At 40.4% G+C, this 21,895-nt stretch overlaps 1 protein-coding gene across 5 annotated transcripts; it reads left to right on the top strand.

Annotated features, from left to right (window-relative positions):
* Window positions 1-794: 794 nt before the first annotated feature.
* On the top strand, window positions 795-20,365 carry LOC129769899 (YTH domain-containing protein 1). Of its 5 annotated transcripts, XR_008741995.1 has the most exons (5): window positions 796-987; window positions 1,608-3,620; window positions 15,347-15,548; window positions 18,092-18,127; window positions 18,439-20,365. XR_008741995.1 is itself a non-coding variant. In XM_055772430.1 (3 exons), exon 2 carries the CDS (start codon window positions 1,826-1,828, stop codon window positions 3,611-3,613), a length of 1,788 nt encoding a protein of 595 aa, XP_055628405.1. In that variant the 5' UTR covers window positions 795-941; window positions 1,608-1,825; the 3' UTR covers window positions 3,614-3,620; window positions 18,439-20,365. The 5 variants fall into 5 exon arrangements, 4 of the variants coding, with proteins under 4 accessions (XP_055628405.1, XP_055628403.1, XP_055628404.1 ...); XM_055772430.1 differs by lacking the exons at window positions 15,347-15,548; window positions 18,092-18,127 and having other exon boundaries at window positions 795-941; XM_055772428.1 differs by lacking the exons at window positions 15,347-15,548; window positions 18,092-18,127.
* The last annotated feature ends 1,530 nt before the right edge of the window (window positions 20,366-21,895 follow it).

Raw genomic sequence — 21,895 nt, 5'->3', positions numbered from 1 at the left:
CTGTCTGTGATTTCTCTCATTCGTAGCCCATTATTGAGCCATCGTTGATGCCGGTCACTATTTTTGAATGAAGAAATTCAGGTAGTTGTTGCATTTGTCATTGTATGAGTTTGCTCATAATTCAAGCTTTCTTCGGAAAATTGCCTTTTCTTGGGCATTTTATAATTGAACAACACTAAACACAGAGAGCTCTATTTCTGCTACGCGTGAGAAACACCATTAACAAACTGCAGCGCACCAAGCGTGTATCGGACATACCATAATTGAGATCATCGAGATGCATTATTTTCATGATTTAAATATATAAATTTGATACAAATGGTGTGCAAGTATGTTGTTTACAACATTTGTTAGCATTATAATCCAGAAATTATCTAAAAACGTACCAAACACATATCTGGTTGATTAAAAGTGAGCTTAAATGAGGGGCGCGTTGACTCCAATAGAAGGTGGGCTTTATAAACCTTCAAAACATGCGAATCCGTAAAAAAATACCAAAAAATTGAAAAAGGCAATTTTATGTATATGTTTGGAAACATTTGAATACATGGTTTAACACAGGTGTGCTAAATTAGAGCATTCCAAAAAGTGCACAAACCAACATTATTCACCCTACTTTTGCTGGAAATACTCAAATAATGAATGAAATGGAGTTGAAAAATAAAATCTTATTACTGCTTCATAGGCATATGTCTCAATGACAGATCTAGATAAAAACCCGGTGTAAATCCAATGCTTCAATTCCATTCAGTGTACAACGAACACACACACACACACATTTTCTATGCTCGCCATTGAACCAAAGCAAAAGTGTGAAAAACCATATACAGCTAGATGAGCAGGAGCAGGAGAAAGAAAATTCGATTTTATGTGTAATGTGTGGTGGTGGCGAAAGAAAGCAAACGCACAAGAAGTGTTCGGACTTTGCGGTGAAATTTCAGGTGCAAAACCTTTCTCGAACGGGATAAATTTGTGCGCAAAAGTGAAGTAAGCGAACGTTCCACAACCTTGCGGATTAATTTGACCGGAAACGGGGCAGCATTAAGTGAAAACAAAAGATTTTCATATCTTTCGGTTCCTGTGTGCCAATTGGGATGAATTTGGAGCAGGGCAAGAGTAAGAAGAAGAAACGTGGGTGATCATCGAAAGCTAGCAGCGGAGCGGCGAAGGCCAGAAGCATTGGCGAGGAACGCTTGCTATGCTCGATTTCTTATGATGATGTTCCGGTAGAGTTGCCAGCTTTTAGGTGCACTGGATGAGGGGTTGATTTGTACGCTATACACATCAGCTCTGAAAAGTGTTGGAATTATTCGCATTCTAAATGAGTCATAAGTGAGGCGGAAAAGTTTACTTATGAGTGTTTTCATTGTGGAATTTGCCAAAATTTCATGGCTTAATGTATGAAGTGAAATATGAAAAAAATAGCAGACAAAAAAGTCAGAACATATAATTTGAATGTATGCGAATGTTCAATTTAATAAAATAGTGATTGTAGATACTTTTCCGGTTTTGTGATTTCCTAGAGATTATTTGGGAAAAGCTAGACATAATACCTTTAGTAGTGGCCCTTCTCTAATTACGTTTTGTTTTTTTTTTCTTCATTCCAGTTCGCTATTTGAGACAGACTGACAGCACTGCCAAATTGTTGCTGCTACAGTTATACGGCCAGTCAGCAGAGAGAGACTGTTGTGTTGTGAGTGTTTAGACGGGGAAACGCCGCTTTCGTGTGTGCGCGTCGTCCCGGGTCATAATTTGTTTGTGTACTTCGTTTGTGTGTGAGATAGAACGACGCAGAGGAAAAGAGGAGAGATAGTCTACCGAAAAAATGGCCGATCTCGATGCAGTGAATCTCGGCCTGGACGAAACTGAGCGAGATATAGCGGAAGAGTTGGAGAATAGCTACGATACGCGCAGTGAGGCTTCCGGTGCGAGTTCCGACAGTACTACCACTAATCCCAGCATCAGTGAGGTCAGTTCGGATTCGTCGGACGAAGACGATGATGATGATACCGAGCGGAGGAATTCTGCCAACAAGAAGCAACAGCAGAAAAAGAAAAACAAAAAGAAAGATGAGAAACAGTCCAAGAAGGATGCGGAAAAAGACAGCGCAAATGGAGGGGGTGCGGTCAACGCGAATAACAGTACCAAGAAGGAGCGGAAATCTCGCAGCCGGAGCCCACAGACAGCATCTTCCGTCACCGAGACGAAACGAAATCGGACCAAGAACAGTTCCGTGAAAAACTCAGTTAAATCCTACGATTATGTTACTAAAATCAACTATTTATTCCGAGAGACGAGATTTTTCCTTATAAAATCGAACAACACGGAAAATGTTACAATTTCCAAGACAAAAGGGGTCTGGTCTACTTTACCCCCGAACGAAGCTAATCTGAATCAGGCTTTCCGCGAAAGTCGCAATGTTATATTGGTGTTTTCAGTGAAGGAAAGCGGCAAATTCGCCGGCTTTGCCCGAATGGCAGCTGAAGCTCGGCGCGATTTACCGGCCGTAGAGTGGGTACTTCCGCCCGGTATGTCTGCGAAAGCGCTCGGAGGTGTTATCAAAATTGATTGGGTGTGCAAAAAAGAACTACCATTCACCACTACTACCCATTTATATAATCCGTGGAACGAAAATAAACCGGTGAAAATTGGTCGCGATGGCCAGGAGATCGAATCGAAAGTAGCCGAAGAGTTGTGCAGATTGTTCCCGGAGGATACTTCAGTCGAAATGACTCCGATTCTGAAGAAATCGAAAGAAGCTTCGAAGCAAATGAAGGAAAAGGCAGCCTCCAAGTCATTCCGGCGTCAGCCAAATTTCTCTCGTCCGTCAAGTTCTACGCGTGGTCGCGGTGGACTTGGTAGCGGTAACGGTGGTGGTCCGATACGAGGAGGCCGTAGGAAGATTTTCCACGGCAAAGGACGTCCGCCAATGTTCGCACCGTATCGTAAAGATAGCCGCCGTGGACACGGACCAAGGCTGCCTCCAGGGATGGATCGTGCTGCTGCGGCAGCAGCGGCTGCCAGTGCCGCTGGTTTTCACGGATGGGAACGTTACAGCAGTACTGCTGCAGCCGAGGCGTATGTAGCGGATTATATGCGCACAATGCAGCATCAGTTGCCTCCGATGCCGTACGCACCTCCGCCCGGTTTTCCGGGAATGCCTATGCCCTACGAGGGACTACCTCCACCACCGCGTTACTACGAAGGTTTGCCAATTCCGGAATATCCTTTCCCACCGGGGGCTATCCCGGGAAGTGTAACTGGAGCAGCTGGTGTCCAACCACCCCGCAGTAATCCGTACGATAAGTATGATGAGTTTATGTGGAAGCCCCCGCAGAGTGGTGCCCCTGCAACGGCAGCGGTACCTACCTCAACCGCGAGCACTGCCGGGCTGCCATCGATGAAAGGTCCCCCTCCACCGTTACCGAATTATCACGTTCCACCTCCACTGACTCACCTGTCCTCGGCCGGTGGCAGTGGTCCGTCTTATGGGCGCAAAAACGACCGAGTTGACGGTGGTGATGGTCGTGGACAGCGTGATCGGGACCGGAACCATCGGAACGATCGTAGTCATCGGGGAGGTCGCGGATATAATCACAGGGATAGAAGATGATCGGAAGGTGAGTCGTTTCGTTTAATTATATCTTAGCTAATTATATTTTCCAGCATGAATAATATGCTCTATAATGATCAGTGCCGAAAATATTCACGTTCACGGCATTCAAATACGGCGAATTTCAGCCTGCCTTGTATTGACAACCTACTGCTCAAGCGAGAGTCGATAAATATGGAACAACACTATCAATGAACACCAGTGCAATGAACATCAACATCAGCTTGCCATAAAGTTCATTTTTTATTTGCATATTCATTTTCGCTATGATATTCGTAACGTCGAAATTGAATATCATTGCGTGTTAGTGAAAATCAAAGCATAAAATTCAACGTCAACTAATTGAGAGTAAAATCGATTAATGGTAAAAGATAGCCATTTATTATACAAAATTCTTGTTTTTGCCGACATTGGCAATGAAATGTATGGTATAACTCTAGCTATATTTTATGAATCTACTCCCGATTGGCCAGAAATGGCGTACACCCCAATTATATGGGCAATGGGTGACAATAACAGACGAGCGAAAAACGAACATAATCTTGTTTTGATTTCCGGTTTAATGATACTGGCTATAAATGACTAGCAATCATATAAAACCCCTACGATATGGGTATTGGATGGAAGGGCTTAAACAGAAGTCGAATATCGTTTTCCGGTGGCTTCCGGTGCATTGAAAACCGCCCTAGGAGACCGAAAATGGAGTTAGTGAAATGGAGTTAGATAAAGAAAGTGTTAGAAACTAAGATCGTGTTAGACCGAAATGGCGATAGTAAAAGATCAAATAAAGCGGAAACGGAAACGGGAACGGACCGTACCCTTCACGGTAAAGATCGCGAGTTGAATTCTCACTCCCGACATTCTTCCAAAAATGGAAGTGACAAGCCAGCCAAAAAGGTGTTGAAAGTCATTATAATACAGTATAAAAAAGAAAAAGAAACGGAAACGGAACGCTCAACGCCGTTCAACGCAAGATGTCGCTCAACCGCTCAACACCGCACAACGGTCAACGCTCAACGAAAGCTAATGTTGCCTTCTCCGGATTCCTTTGTTTCTAAATATGGAAATCAAACACGTTTTCAATAAAAATTCACTGCAAGCGATGAGGATCAACTTAACGTTCGTGATAATCACCTGGAATTATTGACAGTAATGGAAGTGCCTGAATGCAGGCTTTCCGAAATTCGTTCATGCTCTATTCGTTCAATATACCAGACAAAGTTCACGCTTCTCGACTCTTGTGTTATACTCATTATGACAGATATGGCGTTGAGTTTCAACAGAAGAAAATTCATCCGACACTGGGAAAAAGCTAATGTCTTCATTCGTGAACAGATTTTGATAATTTATGGCACTGATAATGATATAACTCACGTACGCACTTTCTTTTAACTATGACAGTAACAATTATCATTTTCAAGCAATTTTGGAGCGATACAGGTGCTTTTTTATCCAAAAAAATTATTTTTATGTAGGTGAAAATTCAATGTTGAACTTACAAACGATGCGAGCAATTTATATTCGATTACTCTCGGTTGACTCGAGCTTAGGCTAATAACGTAATTAGTTCTTCGTAGTATTACAATTCATTTGCGATGGAGAATTTTCTAATCCTTCTTACCCGTACTTCGTAGCCTTTTCTTCAAATGAAAATGCGAACTTTGGGCTTGGTATGTGCCATCAATCTACACGCTGCTGGTCAATCTAATTACACATTCAATCCCTTCAACCATGCACTCGTCGAGATTTTTTCCCGTGTTGGCTATGAACCACTGCACCCATTGCTTTGAATTTTTATAGCTCACCTCATTTCTTTTCTACTGCTCTTCAAGCTTACTTACTTATTGATGAAGAAGTAGACTGAAAGCCTTAGCGAATCAGGAATAATTTGTCTGATGAAATTTATAATTCTGATCGGCGACACAAACCAAATCTTCTTGGGCTCAGCGGGACCATAACAAGATGTTGAAGTCTGCGTGCTTAAGCCACACCTTTCGTTTAGAATCAATATCCTTATATAAATACTAGCTGACCCGGCAAACTTCGTTCCGCCAAAAATTTGTTTTTTTTGTTATCAATACCTTCAAACATTCACGTTTTCTTACTATGAGCAAGTCCATGGGTCCAATCGCAGAGCTGTTCATTGATTGATCTTCTATTTTACCCCGTTGAATTTAGCTTTCACCCTAAAATTCCTAGTATTCCTAACAAAACTCATCATTATAATATCAGACTGTTTTCAGACACAATTCTCGTTCAAGATTTTTCAACCACTTGTAAATAACATGTTTCTCCGTTACATGGAATAAATGTTTTATACAGAAAATATGATAGAATAAAGACAGCCCTAAATCGGACAATTCCTTCCTCCAGTTCTGCTCTTATCAACACATCCGGCGATCCTTTTTTTTTGGTATAGATAGAAGAAGATATAGGAGTGCGTTTTATCACATTAAAATCCATTCCCAGTTTCGAACAAAGATCAATTTCGCTAGTGCAAACATCAAATGGACTACTTGTCACTATGCAATTGTAGAACATATGGGAATTAAATTTTTTTTTTTCCGAATTTTCCCTTTTTCCTTCAGAGTTTTCCGAAAATTTTCAATTGTCATGTTTGGGTTGAATATTTCTGGTTGAAATATGTGTAATATTTTTATGGGACCCTCTCTCTATTCCAAAGGAGGGAGGGGTATAGAAATTATCGAAACATTTCTTATACTCAAAAACCCTCACATCCCAAATTGTGCTTGATTAGTTCTCGAGTTTTGCAGAAGTTTGTGTTTCGTTTGTATGGCAACCCGCCTTAGAGAAGTGGGGGGAAGGAGTGTATTCACCATAGAAAACTTTCGTGCCCCGAAGAACCTTCACATGCCAAATTTGGTTTCATTTGCTTGATTAATTTTCGAGTAATGCAGAAATTAGTGTTTCATTGGTGTGGCAGCACCCCCCCCCCCCCCTTTCTTAGAGAGGGGGGTGGAGTGTCTAACCACCATAGAAAAATTTATTACACCCTAAAACTTCCACATGCCAAATTTCGTTCCATTTGCTTGATTAATTCCCGAGTTATACAAAAATTTGTGTTTCATTTGTATGACAGAAACCCCCACCCCCCTTAAAGAGGGGGGGTGGAGTGTCTAACCACCATAGAAACATTTATTACACCCTAAAACTTCCACATGCCAAATTTGGTTCCATTTGCTTGATTAATTCTCGAGTAATACAGAAATTTGTGTTTCATTTGTATGGCAGTCCCCCCACCTCCCCTTTAAGAGGGGGGCGGAGTGTCTAACCACAATAGAAACATTTATTACACCCTAAAACTTTCACATGCCAAATTTCGTTCCATTTGCTTGATTAATTCCCGAGTTATACAGAAATTTGTGTTTCATTTGTATGGCAGCCCCCCCTTAGAGAGGGGGGTGGAGTGTCTAACCACCATAGAAACATTTATTACACCCTAAAACTTCCACATGCCAAATTTTATTAAATTTGTTTGATTAATTCTCGAGTTATGCAAAAAATTGTGTATCATTTGTATGGCAGCCCTCCCGTAAAGAGTTTCATTTGTATTGCAGGCCCCCTCCCCTCAAGAGGGGGGGTGGAGTATCTAACCACCGTAAAAACATTTATTGCAACCTAAAACCTCCACATACCAAATTTGGTTTCGTTTGCTTGTTTAACTCTCGAGTCATGAAGAAATTTGTGTTTCATTTGTATGACAGCCCCCCCTTAGAGAGGGGGGAGGGGTCTGGAAATATCATAAGAACCTTCCCCGACCCCAAAAACCTCTACATACCAATTTTCATGTCGATCGGTTCAGTAGTTTCCGAGTCCATAAGAATCAGACAGACAGACAGAAATCCATTTTTATATATTAGGCTGTCAAAAAAGTCCTGCGGTATTTTTTTTGAATTTTCATTTGTTCATAAAATTAGTTACAATCATCTGTTTTCAGTCAAATATGCGCCGTTTTGTTCGATGACTTGTTCCCAACGAGATGCCAACTTCATAATACCCCTGTTAAAGAAGCTCGCTTCCTTATTGGCAAAAAACTCGGATAGCCAATTTTCACAGGCCTCTTTTGTGGCTAACTTCTGACTACCTAGCTCGTTCGCCATGGACAAAAACAGGTGGTAGTCACTTGGTGCAAGGTCCGGACTATACGGCGGATGCAAAAGAACCTCCCATCCGAGCTCCCGGAGCTTCTGGCGCGTCACCAAAGAAGTGTGTGGCCTGGCGTTCTCCTGATGGAAGACAATGCGGCCTCTGTTTATCAAAGATGGCCTCTTCTTCATGAGTGCTACCTTCAAGCGGTCCAGTTGTTGGCAGTACAGGTCCGAATTGAGCGTTTGGCCATAGGGAAGCTGCTCATAATAGATTATTCCTTGACAATCCCACCAAACACACAGCAGAACCTTCCTGGCCGTTAATGAGGGCTTGGCCACCGTCTGAGCCGCTTCAGCGGGCTTCGACCACGACCGTTTGCGCTTCACGTTGTCGTAAGTGACCCACTTTTCATCGCCAGTCACCATCCGCTTCAAAGCGGGTCGATTTTGTTGCGATTCAGCAGCGATTCACATGCGTCGATACGGTCAAAGATGTTTTTTGCGTCAACGTGTGTGGCACCCATACATCGAGTTTCTTTGTGAATCCAAGCTTCTTCAAATGGTTAATAACGGTTTGATGACTTATCCCCAGCTCTTGGCCGATGCTACGGCTGCTACTATGCCGGTCTTTCTCGGCTAATTCAGCGATTTTGTCCAATTTTCGACGACAGGCCTTCCGGAGCGTGGCGCATCTTCGACGACCTCTACACCAGAACGAAAACGTTGAAACCATCGTTGTGCGGTGGAAATGGAAACTGTATCGGGTCCATAAACTGCACAAATTTTATTGGCAGCTTGAGATGCATTTTTGCCTTTGTCATAGTAGTACTGTAAAATATGTCGGATTTTCTCTTTATTTTGCTCCATATTTGCGACACTATAACTCACGAACGACTTAACCAAACAAAACACTGTCAAGGACGTGCGCAAAAATACCTTTCCAACAAGCTATAGTATGACTCGATACAATGAATACAACTAGAACTACGCGCTTACAACGACACCTCGCGGAAATACCGCAGGACTTTTTTGACAGCCTAATATATAGATGTCTATATACCATGAGTACCTTACCTATGAAGTACACCCTTCACCGGGCATCTCCAACCAAGTTTGCTTCCCATACTTTTGCAATTCCTTTGTCATTCTTAATCTGTCCGTGCGACAAAAAATCCATGGAATCCCAGATTATCTACGCTCCGATTTTATTCCGGCGATATTTCCGGCAAAATGTGGGAAAGTTAGATCTGAATGTTCTTTACTGACGGTTCATTCATAAACGGGTCCACTGGCTTCGGCATCTTCAATGAAAATTCCAGTGCCTCTTCCAAACTCAGAGATCCTTGTTCCGTGTATGTCGCTGAACTGGGCGCGATATACTATGCTCTAGGGATCATTGAAACACTGCCCATCGACCATTATTTTATTGTTTCAGACAGTCTCAGCTCAATAGAGGCAATCCTCTCAATGAAAGTTGATAAACGCTCATTTTATTTCCTAACAAGGATAAGACAACTATTGAGTGTATAATGTATAAAAGTATAATATGTTACAAGTAGGCGCGTGAAAAACATGATGAGTATAAATGTACCACAGAAAAGTGTAATTTCTATCATAAAATATTTTTTTCCTTCCCGTTTTTCGAAATTTATTCTGAAGTGGGCGTAACGGTGGCGAAGTCCCCATTCAACGAAGATAAGGAATCGAGGCGGCCCAAGCATCCAAGATGAAGCGATCCGAGTCGACCTACCGTCGGAAGTGGTGGTCTCTCGCACAAAAACCTGTGTTCCACTGATTGCCCGGTTAGCTTGAAATATAGGATACGATTGCACCTTTGAATCTGTTCGCCTTGTCGCAAAAACGTCAAAATAATTTGTCCGTATTTATGGTTCAATTTACTCTCTATCAGATTGGTAGACCCCAAAGCAATCTTAAATTGTTAAAATTTGAACGAAAATTATTATTCGAAGTCGTTTGGATACTTAGTTTGTTTTAAAAACGTGAAATCTCACTTCACAGAAATGGAACACGGAGCTGAATGTTGTCTATGTCGAATTGCGGGGCAAGGTTACCACATTTGCACAACTGGATTGGACTTGAACCGGGCGGATTACAGAATACAAAATTGCGATCTGTTCGGGTAATTCTGGCTCGATTGGAACATTCAGAACACGGGTAGAAATATCTGGAATTTCTGAGGAAAGCACATTATCAATTTCTTCAGGGCGTATTTTGTCGACTAAAAATGACCAAACTAAAAGTCGCTTTTACATTCAACCGAATACATCCAGCAATATGTGGGAACGAATCCGACCGGACTTCATTATTTGTTTGACCACACAAGCTTCAATGTCATGACAATGCATTACGCTTTGGTCTGGCTATAACAATGGCTGTGTCGGCGTTGTTCATAACAGTTTCTCGCAAGTAAATGTATTATTCCTCGAGCCACTTTTGTTGATTGTGTCGTAAATTGTTGGCACAGCTCACGACATCTTAGAATGGCGTTCCTTGACCATGTCCAATCATATGATAAACATAAAAAATCCTTCGAGCGCGGTCTTTGTTTGTTTCGTCTTTTCCAAATTTTCATAAATATTAATTCAAAATCAGAAATGATATTCATAATGAATGAAGTATCTGTGGCGAGGTCTCGTTCATTTAATGTTTATGCAATGTCCGTCTTGTAACTTCAGAAATACTGAGGATTTTTTCGTCAAATAATCCCAAGCTCTAGCATATGTGCACTGTAGTCACACATATTCTAGAGCTTGCCACTCAGAATATAATCAAGACGTACTGCTCAGCATAGAAATTTCAACTAAATACCAATGAAAATGACGCAAGTAGTACTACGCAAGGAGCTGGAATTGACAGGTGGTTCGTTTTCGACAGTATGAGGATAAGGCATGGAAGATGCGAGAGGGGATGAAAAATGACAGCGACTATTTTTGTTTATAAACAAACCAGGTCCAATTTTTATGCTACATAGCGTTTTCTGCACACCAACAACTACCTACGCTGGACCGGTTTCAATCGAACTAGCTGTTGTGTCCCGCACGATCAGGTGAGTCTCCAGCTGAAGCAGCAGTCGTCGGGAAACGACATGCCTGGATATCCAAACCGTACCGTTGCGCTCACTCATTCGTAATGGGTCGTCAACGACTAATGTGATCAAAGCGAATGGAACTAGGAGCAGTACGGTACAAGCCCAACGGTAGTGGCTCTTTCATATACCCACTAGCACAGCTCCCACAATCGCTGAATTGCCAATCCCAGCAGCAACGGCAACAACCCTCACGTCCCGTAAAACAGCAATGAAGACAATAACTTGCAGCAGTCACCGAAACACAACAATGATGCCAACAGCGTAAACAAACAAACACATAGCGGTATGCATTCTTCATTGCATGCCATTTGTTATCCTCTTTCTCGGAAACGCTAGCCGTTCATTTGGCCGCTGTCAATTCGAACTCAAGTAATGGCTGAACAGAAATTCTGACATAACGTTCCACCTTATTATACCGCCTTGGTACTACGTCTAAAATTTCACGCGTCACTGTGCAATCGCCTACCATGATTCCAGCAACGCTTGCGTATTGACTCTAGTAGAGTAAAAAATTTAAATATTTTTTTTTCGTCAAAGTAACAAATTATCCTAGCTTGAATTTATTGGAGTTTTCAAAACTGCCTTTCGATTTCCGGTGCGATGGTTGTTTATTGCATTATTCATCATCAAAGACGAAGGGATAATTTTTTTTTATTAAAACTGAAATATCTCGGTGTGGGAAGGTCCTACAGGAACGTTCTTAGGACCAAATAAAAGCTGGTTGATATGGTTAATTGGATTAGCTGATGAGTTGGTCAGCAAAAAATTGTGTTAGTCCAGAATATTCTTGAAAAAAACAGGAAGTGGGTTATATCTATGGTATAACCGCAAGGGTGACGTAGGACTATCGTTGATTTAGAGATCATTTGTTTGAAGTTGAATCTAAATCCATCCTGAATGAATGAATAAATAAATATTTGGGTGGCTTAAAAAACGAGAGTGTTACGTTGGAGACTCAAGGTTTTATGCATCCAATATTGGATACAAAAAACCTTGTTCTGAAGAATAATCTTCAGAAGCTTTCCTGCTAACTGCACTTGATTGACAAATCACAAAACCAAATGTATGTGGTCGCAGTATTATATGGATAGAAAACATTAAAATAAACTCGCTTGAATGTAATTTTCAATTCCAAGGGGAACTGGCAGATTATTTTTCAGCAACGATCATTTCTTTCCAGGTTTCCTCTCGATAACCAGCAAATGAAAAGAGTTGCGCGCGTGTATGTGTATGGGTGTGGCGGCTGCTTCTATGTCTTCCCGAGGAACCGTATTTCGATGCTGATACTCTCTTGGTCACGAGAGTATCAGCATCGGCTTTTCTGCGCTCCCTCACAGTTAAAACAAACTGATTGCATTTCAGGTCAGGTCAGGCCAGGTAATGAATCCCTCGATCCCTCGCCGTTCAGCTCGTTCAGTAACGATGTTGAATATCATTTCAGTATGCTTTTCGTGCGTGATTGAATCGAGAGAAGGTGTGGTTTACGATGGCAATTTGGAAGGCAAACTAGAGGAGAATGAACTCTCTGAGTATGAAAATTTCGGCGACTGAGCAATAATCGATTGAAAATTATATAATTTTCGCGATACGAAACATTTTCCGTTTTTCATGTTATGCATCCAATATTGGATATGAAAATATCCTACTGATGGGAAAGAATAATCTTCAGAAGCTTTCCAGCTAATTACACTTGATTGAAAAATTACGAAATCAAATGTATTTGGTCGCTGTGTTCGCCATATAATTTGAAAACATTAAAATAAACTCTTTCGCATGGATGTATTCTTCAATTCCCAGGGAACTGGCAGATTATTTTTCAGCAACGATTGATCTTTCCGGAATTTTCTCGATGCTGTATGGCATCCAAACGAAAATTCTCGTTTTAGTTTGGCCTGTAAAAAACTTTTCTAAACTCTAATCCATCAAATTTGGAGCCCTGAAAAGGGCCGTTGATTATATGCTAAGCTAATATAACACCCTTTCCTTGGATTCGATGGGCCAGCTGAATGTCCTTGGGCATGATGGGACGCGTTTTGCGTGGATAGCACACAAATTGGTATCTTCGAATAAGCCTCCTGCAGCGTCATAACCGCGGAACTTTGGAAGCGCAAGTCGGTTTTGAAGTCCTGAGCAATTCCACGAACCAAATGCTGCAAAGGTAGCTTGCGGATCAGCAATTCGGTCGACTTCTGATAGCGACGAATTCCATGCGAAGTTCCCGGTCGATAGCGATGTGGCTTCTTCACGCTTCCTGCGGCTGATGCGCTTATCCGAGCTGCTTTCGTGGTGCCTTACCACCGAAGGACTAACGAGCTGTCTGCTTAGTCCCGATGAAACGAGTCCTCACGGTGCGAGAGTAGAGTAAGAAATGAACGAAAGCAAGGGAAGTGTCATTTTATAAAACATAAAAGAATCGAATGTAAACCCCACCCTCTTTATTGTATAAGCTTACTGTATACTCACGAATATAATAAGGGTGGGATTTAGATTCTATACTTTTATGGTTTATAAAATGACGCTTCCTTTGCTTTCGTTCATTTCTTACTCTACTCTCGCACCGTGAGGACTCGAGCTCGTTAGTCTTTCGCAGACAGCTCGTTAGTCATTCGGTGGTAAGGCACACGAAGTCAGCTCGGATAAGCGCACCAGCAGCAGGATAGGTGGAGAAGCCACATCGCTATCGACCGGGAACTTTGCGTGAAATTCATCGCTATCGGAAGTCGACCGAATTGCTGATCCGCAAGCTACCTTTGCAGCATTTGGTTCGTGGAATTGCTCAGGACTTCAAAACCGACTTGCGCTTCCAAAATTCCGCGGTTATGACGCTGCAGGAGGCTTATTAGAAGATACCAATTTGTGTGCTATCCATGCAAAACGCGTCACATCATGCCCAAGGACATCTAGCTGGCCCATCGTATCCGAGGAGAGCTTGCTATATTAGCTTAGCATATAATCAACGGCCCTTTTCAGGGCTCCAAATTTGATGGATTAGAGTTTAGAAAAGTTTTTTACAGGCCGAACTAAAAGGAGCATTTAGCGAAAATCGTGGTTTCGATAATAATTCGTTACCGATAGGTGCCATGGATATGGATTTCTTAATGAAGAATATGAAATACATGACATGATGTAGTGAATATATCCGAAGAAATCACTTTGGTGAAACTGCATTATAAAATTATTTGTGTACGAATGCCGTAATCGATAGTCGACTCTAATTTGCGCTGGGTAATTTCCTCGGAGGACTCGATTCCTCCTTTAAGCATTAATAATCTCTTTCTGGCAAAACGATGTGGTATGAATCACATTATTTGAATGATAGAATGAAGAAGTTTTCTGCCAATTTCCTTCAACCTCCAAACGTATCTTTCTCCCGTTTGTCGTTTTCGCGTTCGCTAATCCTTTCTCACAACACCCATTTCTAGTTTGATAAATTGTTGAGTAAACATTGTTTGCCAGTGCGCGTAGAGCGGGAATTCCTAAATATTCATTGCACCTCTAATAAATTGCCGAAAGACGTGGTCTTACGTTGATCGCACTTGAAAAAATCCAAAACGAAATGTATTTGGTCGCAGCATTATATGAGTAGAAAGCAAATAATCGCTCGAAAATGACTTGATTTTCGCGATGTAAAACATTTTCCGTTTTTCATGTTATGCATCCAACATTGGATACGAAAATTTCCACTGATGGGGAAAAAAATATTCAGAAGCTTTCCTGTTAATTGCGATTGATTGAAAAATAACAAAACCAAATGTATTTGGTTGCAGTGTTATATGGATAGAAAACATTAAAATAAACTATTTCGCATGAATGTATTTTTCAATTCCCAGGGGAGCTGGCAGATTATTTTTCAGCAACGAGAATTCCGCGCGTGTATGTGTGTGTGTGTGTGTGTGGCGGCTGCTCCGATGTTTCAAGCGGAACCGTGGCATCACTCTCCTCCTAATGGATTCCCTTTTGGCCTTAGGTGCACAAACAGGCTCTTGGTGACACCGTTCATCAGCGCTTTCATGATAAACGAAATTAGCTTCACAACAACAGCGACAACATGCTCCAATCGCTGTTCAATCATAACTGAGTGGGTTTACGAGCGGCGCTCGCTTATATACCGATTGGTGATTTCAATAGCCTGTTTTGAAAGCAATTTTAAGACTATTGAAACAAGTTTTTGGATGAAAAAGTAACAAGTATATGACGCGTAGACATTTTATCTTTCAAATGAAGTGTTTATCATACCATTTCGTTCAGTTGTTTAAGAGCTATTAACGCTCAAAATCTCGGTCTCCGGCGTAACGCTTTCGTTCTCGAAACTTTGGTTTTACACCCCGGTATAGAAATGAAAGACGTAGTCCTACGTCAAAAAAGGCAGAGGAGAGTTGTGTCCGAGACACGATTGCATATTTGACGTAGGATTCCGTTAGTCTATCTGTTGATTTTGGATATGTTTGATGAATTCGTGAAACTCTTTGATAACGCTTTGATGCCCTTTAAAAGGAACGTTTTGTTTGGTTGTAGGGTATTGTTTACTAACTCCACCAGTGTTTACCGAGTGATGATGACAGAAGTATGCTAAACAGTCGTTGGGCGATGCGTATCAGATAGAAGATGCCGAAGTGGAATGAGAAATGATGAAAACCGCCTTCTGAGGCGACGACTAGACGAGATGCCTCCTGTGTTATGTATGGATGAAATAAAGAAAAAAACTCACCAATGTAATGTAAGATAATTACCAATACCGAATACAATTATCAATTTTTCTCATCAGTAAAAACATGTTATTTTAATATATAGAAAACATATTTGAATTGGAAAAGGTAATTTTGTTTTATAATTTTTTACTTTCTTAGTGTTTTTTTTTCAACCCAATGCGAATTTTAATTAGACTAACAACACCTATTGCTATATGTAGAGCATATGGGAAATCACTTTTTCGAATATTTCTTCACTTTTCCATTTTTTTCTCGCTGCATGAACTTTCCTTGGGTGAAAATGAACACAACAAAACAGACAGCTTGAACCGAACGACCCATTCTCGAGCGGGAACACACCTTGGTTTTCATTTATGAAATTTGAAATAAATCATTTTTTAAATCGATTCATTTTTAACACAACTGCTTCCATATACAATTTTACAATCAACCATGCAACCTTCCAATTTTAAATTTTATTTACTAGAATTAATCGTATTACTCACCTTTCTTGCAATATAAAAATATCCCCGACTTGCACATATTTGCAATGCCAATTTCCCTCAGGCAGCATGGTTTTGATGGCTCTGTTAGGGAACATATTTCGATAGGAACAAAAGCTCCCCCTACTTTCATGTATTTGCAATGTCGATTTCCCCCAGGGAGCTTGGTTTTGATGTCTCTGTTAGGGACCCGCCGCATGTGTCGTCAATTTCGACCAATCAGAATTGGGTATTTCCGTTAGGATAGGGGTTGAGATTTTTCAATTGTTCAATAGTTAGTTTCATGACATATATCATTTTCATCAATATAAAAAATTGTTATGGAGTACTGAAATCGATTGACGCAAATTTTTCATCAATCCATCATTAAATGACTGAGAAATAAGCGTTTGAAATTGGACAATTTTCATGATGAGCTCGATTTTCTATTTTCAATTTGTACCCCAATATGTTCCCGAAAGACGTAATCCTACGTCAACAAAAAAAAACTACTTTTAATTTCTTCCCGATATTGTTGCTCACTACACAAATCAACGCATATCGATGGGATGCGCTTCATTTTGAATATTTTACGTACACATTCTTATCTTGGTGTGTGTGTAGACACCAAGATAAGAATGTGTACGTAAAATATTCAAAATGATGCGCATTCCATCGATATGCGTTGATTTTTCACGAAGTTGTCAAAAATCACTTGAAATTTTCGACTTGGCACTCTGTTCTTTAATTTATTTTGTCGAGTGTAGATTTCTCGAGGCAAGGTACTGTTAGTATAACAGAGTCCAATTCACCAAACATCTATGAAAATAGTCATAAAAAATATTCGCTTTAGTAAAAACACGTAATTTATAGTAAAATATCTAGTGTGTCTTGCATATTATGATTATCACAAATTTGTCCACTTATCCACAGAGGGGATGTTTTTGACGTAGGATTACGTCTTTCGGGAACATATTGGGGTACAAATTGAAAATCGAAAATCGAGCGCACCGTGAAAATTGTCCAATTTCAAATGCTTATTGCTCAGTCATTTTATGATGGATTGATGAGATTTTTGCGTCATTCAATTTCGGCACTCCATAACAATTTTTTACATTGACTAAAACAATATATGTCATGAAACTAACTATCGAACAATTGAAAAATCTCAACCCCTATCCTAACGGAAATACCCACTTCTGATAGGTCGAAATTGACGACACATGCGGCGGGGCCCTAACAGAGACATCAAAACCAAGCTGCCTGGGGGAAACCGACATTGCAAATACATGAAAGTAGGGGGAGCTTTTTTCCCACCGACATGTATTCCCTAACAGAGATTTCAAATCCAAGGTGTCTGGGGGAAATCAGCATGTAAATACCCTCGTGGTCGATAGTTTAACTAACGACGCGCACAAATGGATAATGCTCATTGTAACTAGCGTGGGCATTGCTGATTGCATACGTGCTGGTGAATAAGTTGGGAGCGATGAACGAGAGTTTTTTTTTTTTGTTATTTTCGTTCCAATAAGAATTTTTCAATGGGTAGATTGAAGAATGATGTTTCAATGAGCTGAATAGAACTTATGCTAGATGGAATATAAATAAAATTAAAATTTGGAACTTTTATGTTGGTTGCTTTGTGAAATTTCATATCAATGACCGATCATGTATTTTGAAACTTTTAGCAGAACTGTAAGCGTAAAATTGTGAATGGTAGCTATTGTGTTAAAATTACTTGAAATATGAAACGATTTTTTTCCCAAGGAAAGTTCATGCGACGAGCAAAATTGGAAAAATGAAGGAGTATTCGAAAAAGTGATTTCACATATGCTCTATATATCGTATTGGGTGCTGTTAGCTCAATTGAAATTCGCCTTGAGGAATGTAGCATCGTGTTCCGTTGGGTTTAAAGCAAAAAGGAAATGGGTTGAATAAACACTCAGAAAAAAATTATAAATGAAATTACCCTTTCCATTTCATATATATTTTCTCTATACTAAAGTAACACTTTTTTTCTGGTGAGAAAACTTGTGTTCGATGATGATTGATGAGCTCTTTTTTCTTTATTTCATCCATACATCACACAGGAGCCATCTCGTCCAGGAATACAGAGGGCGGCTTTGGTACGTGATACGCACTATCTAATGACTAATCACCATCCTTTTATCATTATCACTCGGTTATGGACACTGGTGGAGTGAACGAACAGTACCTAACAACCAGACAAAACGGACCCAAATCATTATCGAAGAGTTTTACAATTTATCCAAAATCAGCATGTAGCAGATAGCCTAACGGAATCCTACGTCCACTATGCGGTCGTGTCTTGGATACAACCCTCCTGTGACTTTTTTTAATTTGATATTTTAATCATTTATTGTAATGCCGTACCTATTCTAACATGTTTCTTTTGTTTCTCTCTGCCAACCAACAGATACATCTTCGCCGTATCGGATTCCCACTGACAGGTTCCGCTAGACAAAGTCAGTAGCGCAACCCGCACATACATCCCGTGAAACCTATTTATTAGAAATGAAAAAATGTCGCCGATATAAATCTAGCACATGCAGTTACTACAAACTTGATTACTGTGTCATTCGGTTTTCTTTTTCGTCGAAGTAAAAAGGAAAATGACGAAATGTGATTGATAAGCTCATCGTTATCGCCAGGAGAAACAGAAGCATGTTTCCGCCGGAACGCCGTGGAGCGTGCTTCACCCATCATCGACGCATCAGCAGAATCTTCATTAGTTATCCAGCTAGCCAATAATAACCGTCACTCACCAGAGACTCCGTTGTCCCCACCTTCGTGAATGGCAGTGAAGAAATGTGTGATCTCTCTCTCACCGTGTGCAGACTGTGAAAAAAACGGAAGAAAATAGTGCTTTTGTTTGTCCATTTTGCATTTGCCCCCCCCCGCATCGTATCCCATTTCTACCGAAACAACAGAAAAATACGTGAATCAAACAAAACCAACGTCGTTCTCTTCTAATGCGAATGACGCTCGACGGATCCTCTTAACGGACTTAGGCTTTAGTTTGTGTGGTCTTTTTGCGAAGAAAAGTGATTTTCGCCGAAATATGGATTTTGTTCTAGAGCGAAACGAAAAGATGAATGTAAGAGTTTGGGAAGGACTTCTTTGCACAGATTGCAGAGGATAAACGTAATCTGTTCTATATTGAAAAAAAGTATTCTCACGCTGATAAGAAAAATATATTTGTGATTGTCTATCGACGAGTAGCAGCAAAGGACATAAGTGTATCGATCGTGTCTCGGTGGAAGAAAACAGTGTGTTTACAGACAATCGAAGAAATAAAAATACAAAAAGTGTAACCGTGTTTAGAGGATTAAAAAGCAAACAAAACAAATCTACAATTATTACTATTGCTAGAATGCTACTAGATATTTACCTACACTATATAAAAGAATACATAACTATTATGTATCGACAGGCAAAGCAAACAGAACGAAAATGAAATTTAAATTATGAACTTTTACTAGTAATCCAATAAAGGTTTAGCAACAACCAAACCAAAACCGAGTGAGATGAACTTTCTGCCAGATAAGTGTGGTGCAATCTAAACAGCATCGTAGTTATAATTTGATGGTGAGCCTCGTTCCTCCCCTCGCTGTGTGTTAGCAACGGCGCTGAATGCCGAAACATGTGATATACCGAAACCTTCTTTTCGAAAGGACTTTTTAAAGCGCAACCCAAACTGCAAAACCAAACCAAAAGCCTTCCACCAACTGGGAGAAAAATCACTTTTAAGAGGATACCGAAATTCTCCAATCGAAAAAGCGAAAAATAGTTGTGATATACAAAATAGAGAATACGACTGAGTGTGGTGAAATTTTAAAAGACTCTTCCATAGCTATTACTGAATGGGACTGATTTTCATAAAATCGCAGCGAAATGTGTTACGTATTTATAGATGTGACTAGTTCGAAGCTTATTCAAACCAAAAAAAAAACGAAAACAAAGACTGCATTTATTTACACTAGCGGAAGCCTTATGTTATGCGAATGCTACTGAGAGAGCCAAGCAAACAGTATTTTTGGATTCCATGAATCCCACGCAGTTTCCTTCCCGGAAGCAGCAAACTCTGGCGCTTTTCAAAAGCACCGCAACAACTGGACTGATGAACAGAACCGAGCGTTAGCTTTCTACGAACAGTCGGGAGATGGCTCGTCCCAAAACCGTCGGAAATGGAAATGGCAAGTGTGTGTATGTGTGAAGCGTGACCAATCCTATCCGCGCTTGCGGATACGGAGTCCTGATGACAGCAGCACTATGGTTCAATCTTTTTGACCGAGAACAGAATAAAATCGAAATGCTATTTATTATGTTATTTAAAGATGAAACAGTGGTTCCTAAAGCTATCCTTTTTACAGTAATACAGAAATTGCGTATTGTTTCATATTTACTTATTATCCGGAGAGTCTCTGTTGTTTGGGAGTTTCTGTTTCGGGAGCAGACGGGATAGGGAGATAGGGGCAGACACAAACCTACATTTCTTTGGGGTACCTTTTTCTCTGTTATCGTCCTGGAAGAGGACTGAGAATTCATCAAATTTTGAGAAATATCCGAAAACAAATGTCCTTTGTGCAGTAAGTGTACATCTACACATCAAGATTGGTGTTTAGAAACAAACAAACAATAGTGGTCCTTTTTCATTCGTTCCAGGATTCGTAGTACATGTATGAATGGAATTGGGATTAAACGAAATACGTTTTTATCAAGAGGTTCGCCAAGATGGGGGCTTCGGGTGGTTCGAAATTCTGTCGACAAAGGTCGGTTTTCTGGCTTGCACTGGTTCAGGTGAACACTGTCTAGGGTGGGGTGGTAAGAGCAAAATGGGCATTGCCAGTCTTCAAGAAAAGCTACAAAAACCCGGAAACAGTGAATTGGCGCCGTTATAAGCGTCTTTGCTCAGTCCAAGTAGTATTTGGAACGTAGAACAGCAGTATCACGATGGTCCTCCTGCGAGATAGTGCGGTAGGTCGTAGGCCTTGCAAGTCGCATCACAAAAACACCAAGCAATGAATGATACACAAGACATTGTGAATCAAACCATTTAGTAAAAACGTTAAGCCAAAATAAATAGTCATTTCCGTGTGCCGCTCTCATTAACTCTCTCTCGTTTCTAATTAAGGAATTCCTCAAAACTGTTTTTCTGGTGAACTCGGAACATGTGAGATGCTTTTGAGTGGCGGCTTCATAGTAATCTGATGAATGCCCTATTTCTTGAATATCGATATCAAGTTGCTCTTTTGATTGTCCTTAATGCTTTCAATTAGCGGCTTCAGCAATCCTGGAAAATGTGGCTTCTGCAAAGTTGTCGCTAAGGAAACGCTTTTCTTCTTATACGTGCGAAAAATTTGCCTCCAATTCCTCTAAAAAAACACATCTAGGGGCGGTTAATGAGCGTTGAATTTGGAAAATAGTTACTAATTGTGAATGTATTGGTGTATTTTTGCATGTACATTGCAGCTTGATTGTATATGTTCAATTTTATGCTTGACCTATTCTCACCCCCACTCACCGTTAATAAGAGATTATTTCGAAAATGTTGAAATTCCAATGGAAAAACTTTTCAGATGTTCAAAATCAGCAATGACTCATCTGACAAGACTTAAAAGAATCATTCTATCTAATATTTAACATTATAGTAACTCTGTATAATGCTAGGCAAGATATTCACCCCTATTCTGTATTTCGAATGACTTGATTGAATTCCATTCTGTATTCCGTTCGAGTTGTTTTTGCATTTCGTTCGATCTGTTTCTCTTAACATTAAAGGGGCAAAACGTTCAAAATAGCCGAAGCGAAATTATAGCTCGAACGAAATGGAAACTCGTCGGAATACAGAATAAGGCTGATTTTTTTGGGAT

This window comes from Toxorhynchites rutilus, chromosome 2 (assembly GCF_029784135.1).
Source record: "Toxorhynchites rutilus septentrionalis strain SRP chromosome 2, ASM2978413v1, whole genome shotgun sequence".
In the NCBI taxonomy this organism is placed as follows: Eukaryota; Metazoa; Arthropoda; class Insecta; order Diptera; family Culicidae; genus Toxorhynchites; species Toxorhynchites rutilus.
This window is presented reverse-complemented; position numbering and strand designations above follow the sequence as displayed.

Coding starts and splice junctions, on each gene's coding strand:
- LOC129769899 (XM_055772430.1), top strand. CDS start 1,826: ATGGCCGATCTCGATGCAGTGAATCTCGGCCTGGACGAAACTGAGCGA.